The 21,165-nt window shown below is 40.1% G+C and overlaps 1 protein-coding gene and 1 pseudogene across 2 annotated transcripts in view; both read left to right on the forward strand.

Moving 5' to 3' along the window:
- Positions 1-21,165, forward strand: part of Golm2 (golgi membrane protein 2) — a 66,425-nt gene that overhangs the window by 7,066 nt on the left and 38,194 nt on the right. For both annotated transcript variants that reach the window (XM_032904082.1, XM_032904081.1), the window contains exon 2: positions 19,789-19,843. In XM_032904082.1, the coding sequence (XP_032759973.1) occupies positions 19,789-19,843 (55 nt within the window). The remainder of the gene's footprint in view (positions 1-19,788; positions 19,844-21,165) is intronic.
- LOC116899966 lies at positions 8,010-8,927 on the forward strand (annotated as a pseudogene).

A 21,165-nucleotide genomic window follows, 5' to 3' on the forward strand; every position in this document is an offset into this window, starting at 1 on the left:
CTAATAGCTTCCAATGTGTTAACCTCTTCTCAACATTGGAAGTTCCCTGAGGACAGGCTGCTTTAAATTTCTGGTGGTGTTTCTGATGGTGCTTGCTGTTGATTGTATGTTAAGAGTTCGTTTGTGGGGCTGGAGAGATGGCTCAGTAGTTAAGATTACTAACTGCTCTTCCAGAGGTCCTGAGTTCAATTCCCAGCAACCACCTGGCAGCTCACAACCATCTGCAATGGGATGTGATGCCCTCTTCTGGTATGTTGGAAGGCAATGACAGTGAACTCATTTTTTTTTTTTTTTTTAAAGTTCATTTGTGTATCTCTCATATACCTCTTTTACAAATTCTTTTAAAGATTTAATCCCTATTATTACGAATGTCACTTTTGGAAAGGGTGTGGCTTTTGACATTTATAGGAGCCACAGTCTCACAGCAAACTCTTGTTCCTCTAGCTCTTTTTTTTTTTGGTTCTTTTTTTCGGAGCTGGGAACCAACCCAGGGCCTTAAGCGCTTCCCTAGGTGCGCTCTACCACTGAGCTAAATCCCCAGCCCTCCTCTAGCTCTTAAAATCTTTCTGGTCTCTCTTCTGCAATGGTGTCTTAGCCTTTGGTGGAGGAATCATGTTAGATGTGTCCCTTGGGACTGAGCTCCACAGCACCACATTTTGATTGGCTGTGCGGTTTCTTTTTTTTCTTTGTATGGTCCTTAGGAAGGATGAGTACTCCCCTTAATCTGTGGTTATAAGGACAAATACTTAGAGTATAGTTAGGGATTATGATGGTTTAGTAAAGTAGTGATTTTAAGTTCTCCTTCAAGGTCTACAACTTCACTAGTCTTGGGTAGTTGACTAGATTTCCATTACCAGACATGATTTCCCTCTTATTGAATAGGTCATTAGTCCAATTAGCGAATTCTTGGTTACTGGCAAGGTATGTGTACCACTACTGTGAATTTCACAGGGTTCTGGTGGTTGATGTGGTTCATGGGACTGTTGGTTTCTTCCCTCCTTTGGAAGCTTAACATCGTGCCTTCTTGGTGCCGTGAAAGCTAGTACTCAGGAAGGAATTTTCAGGTCCATTCTAGCTCAGGAGCCTCTGGGCCCTGTGCCTGGAGCAATAGGGACTTACCTTCCACCTCTTGGGGTGTAGCCATGGGCTGTAACAAGAGCCTAGAACCTTTTGGAGTCTCTTGGACAACCTTGGTCAACAACTCGAGACAGTGCTTCTTGTACTTGGATTTGGAGTTTTTGTTAAATGGTCTTTGGCTCTTGGATGGAACATTGTAAACACAGAGAGGACAATTTCATTAAACTATATGTATATTTATACACCTACTTATGTGTGCCAGAGTATTTTTAGGTAGACAGTTAATAAATGATTTCTTATGACTTTTTCAGATATCCTTTCTGTCCTTATCTCTCCCTCCCTAATTAGAGTCCTCCTTCTTCAGATCATTTATACTCTGCTATCCTTCCTCTCTTGAGCTCCCTCCAACACCTCCCCCCATTGGTCCCCTTTTTACTTTTTTGGTTTCTTTAGCTACTCCAAGATATGTACTCATGTCTCAATATTTGGAGCTAGGAGCCTCAGATGAGAGAGAACTTGAAACTGTTGCATTTCTGGGTCTGGGTTACTTAACTCAATATGATGTTTTTCTATTTCCATTTACCTGGCTAGATCTCTTTTTGATGTGTCCCCCCCGCCCCCACTTTAGCTTAAAAAGTAACTTTTAAAAAGTTTTAGTATTTATTTTTTAATTTGTTGTTCTTTTCATTTATATGTTTGAGTGTTTTGCTGCACACATGTCTGCATACCACATATGTCTGCTATCCAATGGGCCCGGAAGGCAGTGTTGCATCTCCTGGGTCTGGAGTTCCAGATGGTTGTGAGCTGCCATTTGGGTGCTAGGGATCAAACCTGGTTCCTCTGGAAGAACAGTCAGTGCACTTGTGTTCATCAGAGAGATTAATCTATAATTTTCTTTTTCTGTTGGATCTTTGTGGTTATCAAAGTAATGCTGACTCTATTAAAAGAATTTAGCAATATTACTTTCTTTTCTTCTTTAAGGAATAATTTGAGGAATGTAGATGTTCTTTGGAGGTCTAGTAGAAGTCTCTGTTGTCTTCATCTGGTTCTGTTACATTGCAGATGTGCACTATTCCTGGTTTGGACTACATTTTTCTTTTTTCCCAAATATATACTCTTGAGTTTGCATGGGGAGGATGTCTAGCAGAATGTTTGTGTAGTGTGTGTGTGTGTGTGTGTGTGTGTGTGTGTGTGTGTGTGTTTCAGTTGAAGTTGTAAGGGGTCCAACCCAGGTCCTTGCACATGTAGGCAAGCATGCTACTACTAAGCCGTATCCCCAGCAGAAGCCCTGAGTTTGGTCCTTAGCACTGCAGAAAACAAAACCAACGCCAATCTGGTAGGGAGAAGGCAACTGGGAGAGGTTGAGCAACAGGTGCCATGTTAGATAACAGGATGAATAAATTCTAATGTTCTCTTGCACAGTTGACCGACTGCAGGTAATAGTAATGCATTGTACACTCTAAGATAATGGTAAGGATTTTAAGTGTTTTTCCAGCAAGAAATGAAAAGCACTTGAGGTGATAGATACATTAATTACTCTGCTTTGACCAATGTACACTGTATATGTGTATCAAACCATCACATTGTGCCCTGGAAGTTTGTATGAGTGGTATATCAAAATAAAATAGAAAACTAAAAGCCTGACTGTTGTAAACACAAATTTGGCACTATAAATTATGTGTGGACTCAGTAAATATTTGGTGACTGATTATAGTTTGCTCTGGTTCTAGAATGAAAGCATGTGTAAATATGTGCTGGGCCACCCAACACAGATTACCCACTTATCTGAATACAACCTCTGGAAGATATGATCAGAATATTGTTTTGTTTCCTTCATGTTTTTCTCCTACACACTCTCCTGTATTAGTTAATATTGAGATGGAGTCTTGCTATGATGCCCAGGCCTGTTTTAAAATCTTGTTCGAGCAATCCGCCTGTCTTAGCCTCCCATGTAGTTGGGACCTTAGGTAAGTGTTCCCATGGCTGGTTTTTATTTTAAAACCCCAAGTTTATCTTTGTTTCAATTTAATATTTAATGAAGAAAAGAAAGTTTAGGGATTAAGTTCATGGAGTATAACGAAAACATTTTCAGTCATTTTATATATTGCTGTCAGAAATAGTTTTAACTACTTTTTCTTTTAGATTTATTTTTATGTGCATGAATATTTTGCCTGCATGTATATATGAGCGCTGTGCTTGTGCCTGGTGCCTGCAGAGGTCAAAAGAGAGTGTTGGATCCCCTGGAGTTGGAGTTACCAATGGTTGTGAGCTACCATGTTGGGTGCTGGGAACCAAACTTGGGTCCTCTACAAGAATAAATAGTGCTCTTAACCACTGAACTATTTCTATTGCCTCAAGGACTTGTTTTATAAACTGATATGAAGAAATAAAGTCTTACATTGATAAGATGCTTTATGATGTTTAAATGTGTCTCAGCACTCTGGAGGCAGAGGCAGGCAGATTTCTGAGACCAGGCTAGCCTGGTCTACAAAATGAGTTCCAGGGCATCCAGGGCTACTGTTATTGGGTCACCAGAGAATACTGCTCTGACACGTGTAAGCCAATAGAAAGTCTTATTAGTGGGCCAGTGACTAAACTGGGTGGTTGGGATCCCAGTGTAGCCTGAGCCTTTCTTAGAGTGAGCTTTTAAGTACAAAAGTCATGTCCTGGGTTGATATATGTCAGTTAACAAGAACAGTTAGCCAGAAGCAGAACTACAGAAACCCAAAAGAAAGGCTAGTATATTTAGAGACTTTTCCATAACTAGGTACTTTGATGGATTAGGCCTGTGTTTAGGTGGTGCTGCGTATATGCTGAGCTTTATAACCTGAATGATACTTCCACCATGGAGTCAGTTGTGGAAGGGTCTTAGGGTCTACTAAGATCTGAGGTCCTGTTACACTATACAGAGAAGCCCTCTCTTGGAGGGGAAAAGTGTGTATTACTGTTTTGTTTTCTTGTATGTCTATGTACCACATATGTGCAAAGCCTTCAAAGATCAGAAGAGGCTCGTAATGTCCCTTACAACTGGAGTTCCAGAAGGTTACAAGCCACCATGTAGGTGCTGATAATTGAATCCAGATCCTTTGGAAGAATAGCCAAAGCTTTTAACCACCTCTTCAGCCCCCTCCCACTTTGTTGCTGTCCTTGTTCTCCTTCTCCTTAAGTGAAGAGAGGCTTTACTTCAGCTCCTGGTTCCGGGGAGACTAGGGTATCATGGTGGGCAAAGCACGGTGGCTAGAGAGACTCCCTTTGTTCATTTTTATATTTGCCATTTTTGTTACTGAACTGTCATTCTTTATGTATTCTAGGTGTCAAGATCAACCAGAATTGTTCCTCTATTTTGTGGGTTATGTTTTCAGTCTATCACTAGTGTTCTTTGAAGTTTTGAATGTTGATGAGGTTCAGTTTTATCTATTTGTTCTTTAGTTTTCTCTGCTTTTTTTTAATTACCAAAAGAAAATGGGTATTATTAAAATAGGAATCTAGACTCACTAACTCACAAGAAAATCATAATTTAAAATCTTACAGATTATGACCTCAAAGTACACAAAGCATAATCTAAAAAATAAAAAAATTTCATTTATAGTAATTCTCATCTCAAACAATTAATTGACACATGATTAAAAAATTATTAAGGCTCTTAAGATTTAAACAGCATGGGTTGGAGAGGTGGTTCATTGGTTAAGAGCACTGACTGTTCTTCCAGAGGTCCCACCATGATGATAATGGACTAAACCTCTGTAACTGTAAGTCAGCCCCAGTTAAATGTTTTTCTTTATAAGAGTTGCCCTGGTCATTGGTATCTCTTCACAGCAGCAGTAGAAACCCTAACTTAAGACAGAGTGTGGTACATGTAGAACTACTTGTGGGAGGTAGTTCTCTCCTTCCACTATGTGGTTTTCTGGGATCAAACTTAGATTGTCAGGCTGGAGGAGAACTGCCCTTACGCTCTTAACCACCTCATTGACCCATAGTTAATACTCTGTTTTGTTGAGACAGACAGGGTCTCTCTATGTAACTCTGCTGTCTTGGAACTCACTCTGTAAAACAGTCTGGCCTCAAACTCAGAGATTTGTCTGCCTCCTGAGTGTTGGGATTAAAGGTTTACACTGCCATTTCCAGCTCATAGTTGATACTCTTGAAGGCGATAAGCCACATGAAGATCATTAACTATAAATTTAGAGTGAAAGATTGAAGTAATTAGAAGATAATCCAAAATGTACTTCTTTGTACATTTTGTATAATTAACTCAGAGCTATTAAAGAGTTGAAGATTGGTTGCATATGCCTCCATTTGCCTTTAAGCCCAGCACTTGGGAGGTGGAGGCAAGTGGATGTTTGACACTGGCCTGGTGTATTTAATGAGTTCCAGGCCAGCCAGAGGTGTGCAGTAAGACCCTGTCTCAAAACAGAGAATTGGGAATACCATACCCTACCCCCCAAAAACCCCAAAACCAACCAAACAAAAGGGTAGAGCTAACAAATGGTAAAGCTTCAGGTTATAAACCAGGACACAAAATCAGTTAATGCTGCTGTCACAGGCAGTGGTTGTTAGAGCATATCATTAACAAAAAACAAAATAAACACTTGGGATTTTACAAAGGGATGAGAAGCTCCTACATTGAAAATTAAAAACACTGAGGAAGGAAATTGAAGAATACCAAAAAAGTGAAAGATACCTCCTATTCATAGATTGGAAGATGGAATACTATTAAAATATTGGTACCAAAGACAAACATGGCCTGAAAGTAAAAGGATTTAATATTGCCCAGCAAATGCATATTAAAAATTAGCTGGTATAGCTATTCTGCTGATAAAATAGACTTCAAGCCAAAATTAGCCAGAAAAGATGAAGAAAACCGTACACACTAACAGAACTAACAGGTAGAATAGTTAGACAGGCAAGATAGTCCAGCTAAAGGTTCTTGCTACCAGTCTCCTGATTGGGGTTTGATGCCTGGGACTCACATTACAGATAGAGAAAACTAACTCCTACAAGTCGTCCTCTGACCTCCACAGGTGTAGAGTGGCTTGTGTGGCTCTACAAGCTAAAGTTAATTAATTAAACAGTTGTTAAAAGAAGATTGTAAATGTTAATATTTATGCACCAAACATTGGGCTCTCAATTTTATAAAACAAAACTAATAGACACAAAAGTATATATAAGTCCTGATAAAAATAACAGATAACTTTAGAGTCTCGCTTTCATCCATAGATAGGGTATATACTGATGTAAAAGTCAAGAAACTTAAAGAGCTGATGTGTACCATAGACTGAATGGATTTGACAGACATTTACAGGATATTTCTTCAGTGGGAATGAAGTACATAGTCCTGTTAGCAGCACATGGAACTTTCTGTAGAATAGATCATATTTTAGGTCATAAAGCAAGTCTTAACAATTAAAAAAAATCAGAATAATTTCTTTTATCTTATTAGATCATACTTGATTAAAACTAGAACTCCTAGCAAGCGATACCATAGAAAGTATAAAATATTAAAGAGGAAACAATATTATTTTATTATTGAAGAAATCAGGTACAAGTTACTTTTCTAGAATCAAATGAAAGTAAAAACAACTTTACCAGATTACATCTAAGGCGGGTCTGAGAGGAAAGTTTGTATCTGTAATTGTTCACAATGAGATATCAGAGAAATTTCAAATTACTAATGATACACCTCACAGTCTTAAGAGAAGAGAAAGAAAGAGCAAACCAAGTCACAAAACAGTAGATGAAATGATAAAGATCAGGGCAGAAACTAATGAAATGGAGATTAAGAATAATAACAAAAAAACCCAATCAAACAAACAAACAAACTAGCAAAACAAGCTTTTCACCAAGATGGTGCAGACAGTGAAGAAGGAAGCTCCATGCTCCCCGACCCCCGAGCCTAAGACAGCGGTGCTGAAAGACATCCATGGCCACAGAACAAAGATGGCGCCCACCTTCCTGCAGCTCTGGGCAGTACAAATACCCTCAAAAGAGTGCACCCTGGCAAAACAAGCTTGACCACTGTGGCATCATCAGATGACAGAGGACAATACCACACTGTGTTCATTGAGGATGTCAAGGCTTAACAAGCTCCACATCAAACAGGCCATGAAGAAACTCTGTGACACTGATGTGGCCTGGCAGAGAGAAGGCTTATGTTCAGTGGGCTCCTGATTACGACACTCTGGATGTTGCCAATAAGATTAGGATCATCTAAACTGAGCCCAGCTGGCTAATTCTAAGTATATGCTTTTCACCATAAAACAAGCAAACAACAAAAAACCTAGCAAAACAAAAAGTTCTTTGGAAAAATAAGCCAGATCAAGAGAAAAACATAGTAAAAGTAATCAATAGAGAGTGAAGAACTAAATTACATACATTACAAAATCTACAAGATTATTAAAGAACACCTTGAAATTTTATATTTAAAGAAAACTGAAAATGAAGATATAGTTATAAATTACTAGACACATATGACCTACTTAAATCCAGAAGATGTAACCCATGTGAACAGACCTATCACAAGCAGAGTTCCAACAAAGAAAAGCTCAGGATGGACAGATCACTGCTGAATAATAATTATTAGACTTTTAAAGTAGCTCACCCCAGTGCTCCTGTCATATAAACAAAAAGAAGAAGAATACTATCAAAACCATTCTGTGGGTCTCATATTACCTTGATACTAAAATCAGGTAAGGAAATAGAAAATGTTAGACCAATTTCTATGATGGACATAAAAACAAAAATTACCAGTAAAATACTTGCAAACCAAATTCAGTAACACAGTATAAAAACCACACACTATAATCAAGATTTCATTCCAGGGTTTCATCCAGAGATGGTTCAAATCAATAAATATAATATAGCACATACATATTCATAAAGAGAAAAACCAGACTGGAGAGATGACTCAGTGACAGAGTCCTTGCTGCTTAAGCATGGGGATCTGGCCCACAAGCTCTAAGGCCCCCAATCCTTGTGTGCAAGGCAAGGTCTGTAAACTGGAGTGGGGTAGAAACTGGTGGGCACCCCCTCCTGACTGCTGGTGCCGCCACCTTAAGGAAGAGCAGACCAGGCCCAGAACTTGAAGGACTTAGCTGGACGCTAGGCATTGGGCGTGGTGCTGAAGCTGCTGCTGAGGCTGGGGCTGTGGCCTACAGCTTCCGTGAATCCCTGTTCTCTGTGGAAAGTGGTTATAGAGCCATCTTCTTTAATCATATTGGTGCCGTGCAAAAGGACACAGTCCTGCCAAAGACCTCCACTTCAGGATCTCCTCGTCCCAGTACCCCATCATCTATGACATCCGGGTCAGACCTTGAAAAATCTTCTCCCCCACAGGCTCCAAAGACCTGCAGATGGTGAACATCTTCCTGTGTGTGCTGGCTTGACCCAATGCCCAGGAGCTCCCCAGCATGTACCAGCGCCTAGGGCTAGACTATGAGGAGCAAGTGCTGCTGTCCCTTGTCAATGAGGTGCCCAAGTGTGATGGCCAAGTTAGATGCCTCACAGTTGATTACCCCTCGGGCTCAGGTGTCCCTGTTGATCCAAAGAGAGCTGACAGAGTGTGCCAATGACTTCAGCCTCATCCTGGATGATGTATCTATCACAGGGAACACACAGCTGCTGTAGAAGCCAAACAAGTGGCCCAGCGGGAAGCCCAACAGGCCCAGTTTCTGGTGGAGAAAGTGAAGCAGGAGCAGTGACAGAAGATTGTGCAGGCTGAGGTGGAGGCTAAGGCTGCCAAGATGCTTGGAGACGCACTGAGCAAGAGTCCTGGCTGTATCAAGCTTCTAAAGATCTTGTAGGCCCAGAAATCCCTAAGACATCACCACATCACCGAATCTCACAGCTGACAACCTTGTGCTGAAAGCTTTACTTGGGGGAAGTGACAGCCTCATTAAGGGTAAGAAATGGGGGTTGGGGATTTAGCTCAGTGGTAGAGTGTTTGCCTAGCAAGCGCAAGGCCCTGGGTTCGGTCCCCAACTCCGAAAAAAAGAAAAAAGAGGAGAAAAAAAAAAGGGTAAGAAATGAGTGTGGACATCAAGAACCCTACCACCAGAGATGTTGGCGCACTTCTCCAGTTTGGAAGAGCCAGCTAGGGGGTCAAGTACACATGGATTCTTCTGTATCCTTAATTTGGATTAAGGAAGACTGAAGACCAACCCTTTCAGAGGGTTTTTCTCCTTCCTGTATTGGCTGGGAAGAGGGGATGGGGGACAGTGTGACTTCTCAGGGATTTCCTACAGCATTGTCCTTCTCCCAGAGTTGGGGGAGATAACCACCATTGCAGGAATTCCCAATAAAATTTTTATTATTTAAACAAACAAACAAACAAACAAACAAAGCATGAGGGTCTGAGTTGAGATTTTCATTATCTATATGAAAGGCATGGCAGCCAGTCTGTGACCTCAATGCTAGGGGCTGGGAGAGAAAGGGGGGAAAACAGTTGGATCTCAGAGGCTCCTCAGTCAACCACTCTAACTGAAAGGGTTAAGTCCAGGTTTTGTGAGAGATGGCAGAAGAGTAAAAAACCCTGTCTCAACAAATACAACAAAACTCAGTAGAATACCTGACATCAGCCTGTGGCCTTCATTCACCACACATGCATACCACATCACATGATCATCTCAATAGCCAAGAAAAGGCCTTTGGCAAAGTTTAACATCATTTCATGATAAAAACTCTAAAGAAACAAGTGGAAGGAACATACTTCAGCATAATAAAGATGATATGATAGATCAGTAGCCACATAATACGAGATCAAGAAAAGCTGAAAGCATTTTTTTAAATCAGAAATGAGACAAAATATCTACTCCACTTAATATAATGCTTGAGGAATAAGCTAAAGTAATAAGGCAAGAGAAGGAAATAAAAGTTCCAAATAGGGAAGGAAAAAGAGAAATCTCTGTTTGTATGATCCTATACTTGAAGACCCTATGAACTCAACCTCGCTGATGTTCTTGAAGAGAATTGTTTTCCTCATGCCTACATATCCATTTCATGCCCACTCCCCATGTCTCAGCGTCTTTCCTCCAACTCTCTATGCTCTTGGCTCCCAGGACCCCAGGCTTTCCTGTTTCTTACTCTACTTTGCTGGCTTCCCTCTGTTTACCACTGTTTAGTACTGCTCATAACGTTTAGTTTGAATCCTCGTTTATTCTTTTCCTAAGTAGCTATATTTGCTCACAACTTTGATTATGCTTGTCCGTGACTCTTGAATTTGTATCATTTAATTAGAACTCCCTCTGTTTCTTGTATATTTCTATATCTCTAATCTTTGCAGTGGCAGTATTTCCTTGTGACTAGTTAATGGAATGAATGATTTCAGTGATTTAATGGAGCAACAAAATACTTTGTATCTCCAGTCCTAAAATATAGTACACTAAGTAATAAATCATTGATTGAATGAATAATGAATGTGTACCCACAATACAATACAATTTTAAAACACAATTAATGAGTAAGTGAAAAAAATTTGTGGTTCTTCGTAGCCAACCAAGACCAAAGACTTTGCTCATTTAAAATATGTAACTAATAGGGCCAATGAGATGGCCCAGCAGGTAAATGCACTTGATGACAAGCCAATGAGTTCAATCTCTGGAACCCATATAGTGAAGGAAAGAAGCAACTCCCTCAAGTTTTCCTCTGACTATCACACATGAATATAAACATGCAAACATACAAATAAATACTACAATAAAATTATTTTTGAAAGCATGTAACAAGACAAGCATGCTGCATGCTTTCAAACCAAGCACTCAGGAAGCAGGGGCAAGATTGAAGTCCAGCAATCTTGGTGAGTTCCAGGCTATCCAGAGCTACCTAACAAGACTTTGACTTATACACCCCACTCCCCATGTAATAAGGCATGATATCTCCTACTACTTCAAGAGAGACAGATCACATATTTACAGGGGTATGTGCCATGTAAGATGTGAAAGGTCAAGGTTAATCTCTATCAGATTTAATACATGTGCAATGGTCACAGGCACATCTTTGGATTGGTATTTCTTAGAAGAGTATCTAAAATTTGTGCCTGTGACTTAGGGAGTAAGGTTCTCAACTGTGAAATGAAGAATGTCACTGTCTTAGGCTTTTACTGCTGAGAACAGACACCATGATCGAAGCAACTCATAAGGACAACATTTAATTGGGGCTAGCTTACAGGTTCAGACATTCAGTCCATCATCATCAAGGAGAGAACATGGCAGCATCCCGGTAGGCATGGTGCAGGAAGAGCTTGAGAGTTCTACGTCTTGGGGTTGGGGATTTAGCTCAGTGGTAGAGCGCTTGCCTAGAAAGCTCAAGGCCCTGGGTTCGGTTCTCAGCTCCGGGGGGAAAAAAAAAAGAGAGAGTTCTACGTCTTCATCTGAAGGCTGCTAGCAGAACACTGACTTCCAGGCAGCTAGCATGAGAGTCTTAAAGCCCACGCCCACAGTGACACACCTACTACAACAGGGCCACACCTCCTAATAGTGCCATTCCTGAGCATATACAAACCATAACAATCACCGTGCCTACTTTGTAGGATGGTTATAAGCATTAATCAAGAGGATTTATCACAGGATCTGGTGTAAAACAAGTATTTAATATGCATTCATTATGCTATAGCTTGCTCTTATGTGTATGAGTTTTGACTGAATGTATATATGTGTACCATGTGAGTACGTATTGTCCTTGGATGCCAGAAGAGGCCATGAGATTCTTTATAACTTACAGTTACAGACAGTTGTGAGCTGCCATGTGGGAGCTAGGATCTGAAAAAGGTCCTCTGGAAAAGCAGCCAGTGCCCTTGACTGCTGAGCAGTCAATTTCTCCAGCTCCTAATTTAGAGCTTGAACATTTTGCAGGGTCCATGTATAGAAGGCGTTGTTCCCAGTCCACAGGTGATGGGAATAGTGGTAAGGCCTGGTGAAAGCAAGTGGAGTCAGTGGGGGCATGCCCTCAAGGGTGATCTTGATATCCTAGCCCAGTTGAGTCCTCCCTTTTGCTTTCCAGCAAAGAGATGAGCAGGCCTTTGCTGTGTGTTCCCTGTCATGTTATACTGTCTTGCTACAGGCCCAAAGGACAGAGGGACCAAGTGGCTGTGAACTGAAATCTTTGAAAGGAAAGCCTAAATAAATCTTAACTTTTTGAAGTTGATTATCAGGATAGTGCCGTTGTTAATGGTGCTCTGGCTTCTTGCAGCTGGCGTGCTTTCTAGCCAGCAACAGTACAAATGAGTAATTGCTGTGCCTGTTTGTCAGAATCTCTTGAGTTCCTGCACCATCCCTTGGCTGCTGAATCATGGTGGGTGGTGAGGGGGAAAGGGTATGGACTTTTTGTTATTGGTTTCTTTGTGAATTTTGAAGTCTGGAACTTGCTTTATTTATAGTGTAAGCTGGTTTGAACTTTTGATTCTCCTGCCTTTGCTTCTCAGCTTTGAAAATGCATTTTTATTACATTTATTTTTTGTGTGTGCATATCTGGGCCATAGCACATATTAGGGGTCAGAGGATAACTTGTAATTGGTTCTCTCCTTCTATTCACCATGAGGGTTCTGGGGAATCAAATCAGGTTGTTAGACTTGGTGACAAGTTCCTTAACCCACTGAATTACCTCACCGGCTAGATTAAAAAATAAAACAGTCAAACACACACGCACACACACACGCGCAAACACACACACCCCTACCTACTAAATATATTAAATATATTAACAACTAAATATATTGAAGAAGATAGAATTGTTTGTAGTGAGGATGGGAGGCAGACACCAAGACTGTCATCTTTTGGTGTTGGAGACAAAGGAGAAAGAAATGGCAGTATCTTATTAAAAGCTAAGTATATGTAACCTCTGAAGTAATTGGTCTTAGCTTTGCTAGTTGCTCAAGAACAAGCCATAATGAAAGGGAAGCAGACACAGCTGAGCCATTTTCAGGCCCCCCCCCCACCAGATGAAAAGGAAAGCCGAGCCACTGAGCCAGTAACAGCTGCCAGAATTAATCGAGACAAGCCCCAGAGGCTGGGGAAGGCATTGGAAGAATTTCAGAAGGGGCTGGTAGGACAATAGAGGCAAAGTTTTAGGTACTAGAGGATGAAAAATTAGAGGGAGTATGTGAAGTACTTGGAGATGAATAAGAAGTATGCTGGGAAATAGAAGGAGATAATTCTTCCTGAAAAGAAGAGGTCATAGGAAGAACAGTGTTACTGTTTGGACATGAATTGTCTTCAGAAAAGGCTCCTGTACTCAGAGCTTAGTACCCAGGTGCTGGTGTTATTTTGGGAGGCCTGGAAACTTGAGGAAAAAGCCTGACTGAAGGAAAGGTGTCTGGGGGTGCATCTATAGAAATATTTCAAAGAGGAAGACAGGAAGGGGTCAGCCTCAGAACGACTCCCTCCCTCCACACAGTCCCACTGCCATGATGTTCTGTCCAAACACATAAAGCCAGGTGACAAGACGACACTCAGCATGAATCCTTGGTCCTTGTAGTTTGCTTCTCCAGTGAGAGTACTACCTGGGCCCCACTTTGTTTAGCATCCAAGATGAGAAGAGATCCTGTGCCCTCAGGGCTGTATAACTATAGATTCCCTTAGATTGGTGTTTTGTCACAGCAGTGAGAAAAGTAATCAGTGAAAAAAAGACATTGACAGGGCAGAGGCCAGAGAGTACAGTGAATTGGCGTAGTTTTTAGAGAGACCCAAATCCTAGGGATCAGTATTACAGAAAAGTAGAGAAGAAATAAACTCTTAAGACAATGAAAGCATTAATGGGAATTATGTGAGGAAGTTCAGAAGTCTGTGAGGGGTGAGTAGTGTAGCTTAGTATAGTGTCAGCCTAGCTTGTAGGCTCCAGGTTCAACCCGAGCACTGCATAAGCTGGGTGTAGGGCACAGCCGCAATCCCAGCTCTTGGGAGGCGGAGGCAGGATGATTAATGGTTTCAAAGTTAGCTGGCTGGTGGTTGTTCACGCCTTAACCCAAACCCTTGGGAGGCAGAGGCAGGCAGATCCCTGTGAAGCTGAGGTCAGCCTGGTCTACAGAGAGAAACCCTAACTTGAAAAACAAATACAAACCCTCAAAAACCACCAACAAAAAAGTTTCAAGGGCATTCTCACCTACACTGTCTAGTTTGAAGCCAGATAAGATACTAGACCCAACCTTCCCTCCCCCACACCCCAAAATTCTTGAACGCTAATTAAAATATGTACAAGCATGAATGAAGATAATTCAAGTAAGGAAGAGTACAAAATACTAAGAGCATGGAGCAGACAAGTCTAGGGAGTCACTCAAGCTTGCATACATTCAGGGTTCTACACACACACATACATTCAGATGATGAATAATATAGGAATAATATAGGAATAAATAAGACATAGTTTCTTTTATGTCACAGTCCACTAGCTGACATATAATTCTTATTTTAAATGATCGATTCTGATAAACATTGAGAGTTGAAAAAAAAATCTTAAGTGGTATTAGCATTTGAAACAGACCAGATAAAACTTTTCAAAAAAAAAGTTTTGGTTTTTTTTTTTTTTTGGTTCTTTTTTTTTCCGGAGCTGGGGACCGAACCCCGGGCCTTGCGCTTCCTAGGCAAGCGCACTACCACTGAGCTAAATCCCCAACCCCAAAATTTTGTTTTTAAGGACTGCTTATAAGATTACTAGTAGAATCTGAGGCCAAGCAAGTTGTTTCCAACATTGTAGAAGGTTTTTTCTTTCTTTATACATAGTGTATTATTATATTTTCCAAATTAGCCTTGAACTCCTGGGCTCAAGCAGTCTTTCTGTTGTCTGTCCAGTAGCTAGGAGTATATAACTGAAAGCCAGTATTCCCAGCCACCATTTCAAATTTTTGAAATCTGAATTGGTAACTCTTAGTCACTGTTCTGTTACTGGCAAGAGACACCATGACTAAGGCAACTGTTACAAAACATCTAATTGGGGCTGGCTTACAATTTCAGAGGTTTCGTTCATTATCATCATGTCAGGGAGCATGGCAGCATGCAGGCAGGTGCTGGATCAGTAGCAGAGAGCTACATCATAATCTGTAGGTAGAAAGAGGAACTTTGGGCTTGGCATGGACTTTAGAAACCTCAAAGCCCACCCCCAGTGACACACTTCCTCCAGGAGGCTACATCTCATAATCCTTCTTCTTTTTTTTTGGTTCTTTTTTCAGAGCTGGGGACTGAACCCAGGGCCTTGCGCTTCCTAGGCAAGCGCTCTACCACTGAGCTAAATCCTCAACCCCCTCATAATCCTTCTAATTCTTTCTTTCAAGCATTTCTACTCCCTGGTGACTATACATTCAAATATGTGGGTCATTCTTATTCAAACCACCACAGTGTCTGATTATAGATGTAATTGGGCAAGAGATGGGCTGTGTTTGTGACCGTCCATCCTTCAACAGCACTCACCTACAAAGAAACTTGAAAGAGAACTTATTTGTTATCTTTTTGTATACTTTTAAGTAACTATATCTTGCCTATTTTAAGTAAAAAGCCTGAAAGTAGGACTGGGATATAGCTTAGTGGTAGAGCACTTCAGTAACTTGTGGCCCTGGATTTAATTTCTAGTGCTAGAAACAAACAAGTTCACTGCAAAAGCTAGTAAGTAGGGAGGGGGAGAAGCCACACAGAACCCAGAGAATGAGGATCCCTTTGTGAGATAAGTGGTAAATAATACTTTTGAGGTTTTATACTGTATCCTGTCTAGAAGATATTTAGAAAAAAAGCTAAGTAATTTTAGAACTTTTTAGAGCATTGCCTATTTAACAGTGAGTATGGAAATGTGATGAACCCAAATTAATTACTAATTAATTTCTAATTAGTCACTAGTAGTAGCAAGAACCAAAATTAGGGGCTGAGCAGAGGGCTCAGTGGTTAATTGCACCTTATTCTCATCCACAGGACCCCAGTTCAGGTCCCAGCACCCATGTTGGGCTGCTGATAACTGCCTGTAATTCAAGCTCCAGTGATTTTCAGCTAGCTTCTCATATCTTACTACACTACAGACTCTTCCTTGGCTGGCTTGCCTGTGTGCCTGTTTCTCTCTCCCTGCCCCCATCATTTGTGTGCATCTCGTTTACATTTATTTACTGGGTGTGGGGAGCACGCTCATGCCACTGTATCTATGTGGAGCTCAGAAGACAACCTCAGGAGTCATTTCTCTCCTACCATGTGGGTTCTGAGGATCAGACTTGGTGGCAAGCACCTTTAACCACTTAGCTACCTCAAGGATCTGCCTTTCTATTCTTAGCCTGTTAGTTTAGGAATAATCGGACCTCTTTTTTTTTTTTTATAAAAAGCCAGACAGTAAGATCTTGAGGCTTTGGAGGCTGTATAATTTCTGTCACTGTGGCCACAGCTAACACACAAGCATTATAGTTAATTTCCTGCACAACTATTTAGATACATTGGAAGCTGAGTTTATGGAGCTCAATATCAGAATATTCCTTGGAAATTTTTCCTCAACCAATAAAGTATAACCAGTAATCCTCAGCTTGTCCCTATACAAACAGGCCTAACCTATAAAATGATCTGATTTTATTTTATTTAATCTTGTCCTCTCTGGTCTGCTCATCATACTGTAGCCAAATTTACTTCAAAATTGCAAATTGGATATCATAATCTTGCTTAAAATTCCATGGAAAGTGCCCATCATCTTTGGTAAGACTCTTGTGCTATAGACCTTGATTGTTTTTAAAGAGATATATCTTAATATTTCCCCTTAACTCATTATTTTCCAGCCCCTTGGGACTGATTGCAGATCCTAGGATGTTGAGTGATTCTTACTTCTTAGTTTTGGTGCATCCTTGAGTGTCTTTCCTCTTTGTCTCCCCTACTTCCACATGGGCGAGAGTTACTCTTTCCATAGGAGTCATGTTAGACTCCATTATTAGTCATTATTAGTCATTGTTAGACATTATTGTCATCTCCAGAAGCCTCCTAATTGCCTGCTTTCCTCAGTGTCTCTTTTGAATAACGAGGCTCTCGAGCACACAGTGTTCACTGTCCCATCTGTATTTTCTTGCATGCTGTCCAGAGCACATTCAGCATTCTATGGTCCTTTTTATTTTGCATTATAAAATGGAGATGCAAAAAAAGTAGATGTAATTGATATAAAATTAACCCTTCTAAAGTATGTAGTTCATTTTTAAAAGTAAATTTATAGTGCCTTAACTATTACCACTGTCTAATTCTAAAACATTTTCAGGGCTCAAAAAGAAATCCTGTGCACATTGAGACTCACTCTTATGGCTAGAGATACTGTTCAGATGTAGAGCATGGACTTGTGAAAGACTCTATCTGGGTTTCTCCTTAGAGACTCCTTGTTACCGTCCCTCCCCAGATGGTAGCCGCTGTCCCTCTGTCCTTATGGGCTGGCCTTTTCTGTGCATTTCATATGGGTGCGATCGGAATTGTTTTGCCTTTTTGGTGAGTGTCTTCTTTTACTTGCCTGTGCAGTGTTCTCAGAGTGTACCAATGTTATATTTTTGCTGTGTACTAGAAGTGTTCCATTTCTTTTCATAACTATGCATCAGCCTTCTTTAAACTTCCTTCTTCAAAGTCTACAAGACCTCAGTGACACTGCTAGGCTCCTGCTCTTGGGACAGTCTTGCTTTCATCTACTCTTTGGTTGAACTTCCACCTTAATAATAAGCCATAGGACTTAGGGTAAAGAATGGACCCTGCTTGATTTGAAAGGACCTGCGTAGCCTTTCTGCCCTAGCTCCTTTTTCTACTATTCTTATAGTATAAGAGTATACTATAACCAGATAGTATGTTTGAGTGTTCTTACACATCTCAGGCCTTATTGACTTTATACACTTTCTTGGTTATTTTCTCTTTCCAAAGGGCTCTTTTCTACTTGCTTCAAGTTTTATTCAACATTAAATTCCTATTTCAGACAGAATCCTTTCCATAAAATCTCTGAATTATCATAGGAGTTATATTCTTTATGTATTATCTTGTCTACTGATTCCTTGACACTGTTCTTATGTTTTCTCTGTAGTTTCATATTCTTGCCCGTATGTTGGCACTAGATATAGGAGAAGGAAATGAGTCTTGACTCTATAAGATAGTGTAAGGTCTGGCAGGATGGCTGTAAATCTGATGGACCTGAGTTTGATCTCCTGGACTCATGTGGTAGAAGAAAAAAAATTCTTTTCCTGCAATTGTCCTCTGACCTCTGTGCACATTATGTGTACACACACACACACACACACACACACACACACACACACATTATAAAACAAAATAAAGTATAGTATAAGAGAAGTCTTTGTGGGCTGGAGAGATGGCTCAGTGTTTAAGAGCACTAACTACTCTTCCAGAGGTCCTGAGTTCAAATCCCAGCAACCACATGGTGGCTCACAACCACCTGTAATGGGATCCAATGCCTTCTTCTGGTATGTCTGAAGAGAGCAACTATGTACTCACATACATGAAATAAATAAATAAATCTTTTAAAAAAGAGAGAGCAGTCTTTGCAGTGATGGAATGCCTTCTGTGTCTTGTCTGTTATTGTGGTTTTACAGACCCGCACATATGATTAAATGACATGGAACAATGCATAGTTGTTATGTTAGTGCCCTAATTTTGAGATTGTACTAATATTTATACACACTGGGAGAAATTATGTGAAAGTTACATGAGATATCTATACAATATTCTAAACTTCAATTCAGAAGTTGGTATTTATCGTTTGCCTCTTACATGGTTGCTTTGGATCATTGTGAATCTGGCCTCCTTTGGGGCAAGAATACCCATTTGTAGTGATATTTTACTTATGTTTTATAATTAGGCAAAGCTTGTCTACAGCAAGAACACTTTCATGAAAAATAAGAGTATAAAGGGAAAAATGAAAGATTTTAAAACATAACGAACTTTTTGTTGTTCAAGTAAATGTTTTTACTTTTACTATGAGTGGTTTTGTTCACCTATGTTCTTATCATTCACGTGTACTGACTTCTAAGGGACAGTGACCATGGCTTTGAATCTTGAGCATAAACCTGAACACAGAGATGCTGTGTCATCCTGGGAAAGCCTGACAAGCAGGAGTCACTTTTGATTTGATAGTAAATGTTTCAAAGAGTTAATCTTCTTCTAATATTGAGTTAGTGAGAGGTCTTCGGTATGATTTGGGGTAGGGAAGTCAATAAATGATGTTCAATTCAAACTTTAAAACATTGAAAATTGTTATATCAGGTAAATATTCCCATGAATTTAAAAATAAACATTACAGAATCAGAATTTACCTAATTGTTTTTGAAATAGAGGTGGGGTATAAATAGAGTTTTTGTTTACATTTGTGATCAAGTTCAAAGTGAATATGAGTAAATATGAATGAAATGACATATTCTTGGTGAGTGACATAGCACACACATGTAAGCACTGGAGGTGGGGGCATGAAAATCAGAGGTTTAAGGCCATCCTTGACTTTACAGAGAAGAACAGGGAGGTGGTGGTGGCGGCAGATACCTTTAGTTCCAGCACTGGAAGCAGAGGATATATGACGATACCCATGAGTTTAAGGCCAGCCTGCTCTACATAGCAGTTCCTGATTTTCTAGGGCGACATAAAAAGACCTTGCCTCAAAAAAGAAAAACCCAAACCAAGCAAACAACAGCAACCACAAAATAACATAGGGAATTCAAGAATAGGTTGAGCTACATAGGATATTGTGTTAAGAAAAGAAAAAACTATATTATTAAAATGAAAACAATTTCTTTTTTAGGTTAAGCTACAAAACAACATATCATATCAGATGGCAGACATACATCATTTAAAGGGTAAGAAACTTTTCTTTTAGATTTATTTATTATGTATGCAGTCTTCCTCCTGCGTATAGGCTTGCAGGCCAGAAAGGGACACCAGATATCATTGCAGATGGTTATGAGCTACCATATGGTTGCTGGGAATTGAACTCAGGACCTCCGGAAGAACAGTTGATGCTCTTAACCTGAGTCATCTCTCCAGCCTCCAAGAAACTTTTAATTATAAAGGTAAAGACTACTTCATGTCTGAAATCTTCAAGCATTAAGTAGTAGATGACAGAGCCAGGTGGTGGTGGTACATGCCTTTAATCCCACCACTGAGGAGGCAGAAGCAAGTAGATCTCTGGACTCCACATGCTTATGTATGCATGTGTACAACCACATAAGCACATTAAAAAAATTCTCAAAGAAAATTGAACTGTAGCTTATGTGGCCATTACATTTCTAGGAAAAAAAAAAAAGGTGGGGGTTCTTATTCTGCATTGTGTCTGATCTGCTAATATTACCCATTCAGATCTGAGGATGCTTTGGTGAGGTTCTCTTGAGATAGAAAGAAACCTGGAATGTAGAGAAATAAGTAATAAATAAATTTAAAGCTCTAACTTTAAAAATACATTAATTAGTTTTCTATTTCTGTGATAAAACACCATGACCAAAAGCAGCCTGGGGAGGAGAGGGTTTATTACCTGTTGTAGGTTCTAGTCTGCTATCCAGGGATGTCAAGGCAGAAACTGATGAAAAGGCTATCAGTTTGCTTGCTTTCCATGGCTTGCTCAGCCTGCTCCTATCATTCAGGACCACCTGCCATGTGGTTTTAGATGAAGGGATAGGAAATAGTTAAAGTGTTTATAGAAAAGAATAGGCAAAGAGAGTAAGCGCCTCACTTAGATTAATTACATCACGTCCTCTGTCAGCTTGCCTTTCAGAATTGGGGCATGTGATGGTTTAATCTTCGTTGTCAACTTCATTGGATTCATAATCACTTGGGGAAAACAACTCTGGCCACTTCTGTAAGGGTGTTTCCAGAGAAATGTAATGGAGGAGCTAAAACTTACCCTGAATGTGAGTGGCATTATTCCATAGGACTTTTAGTTAAGGTCTTCCTGTGTAGCCAAGGCTACCCTCAGACTTACAGTGACTCTTATAATAGCAGCCAGTAGCAGCTTCATTGAACATTATCTTTGAGCTCATATTAAGAAAATACAATGTAGCTGGGCAGTGGTAGCCCACACTTTTAGTCTAAAGAGCCAGGACAGCTAGGACTTTACAGAGAAATTCTACCTCAAAAAACAAAACAAGAAAGAAAAAAGAAGGTAGTGTAATCAGGCATCCTGGTG

This window comes from Rattus rattus, chromosome 5 (assembly GCF_011064425.1).
Source record: "Rattus rattus isolate New Zealand chromosome 5, Rrattus_CSIRO_v1, whole genome shotgun sequence".
NCBI lineage: Eukaryota > Metazoa > Chordata > Mammalia > Rodentia > Muridae > Rattus > Rattus rattus.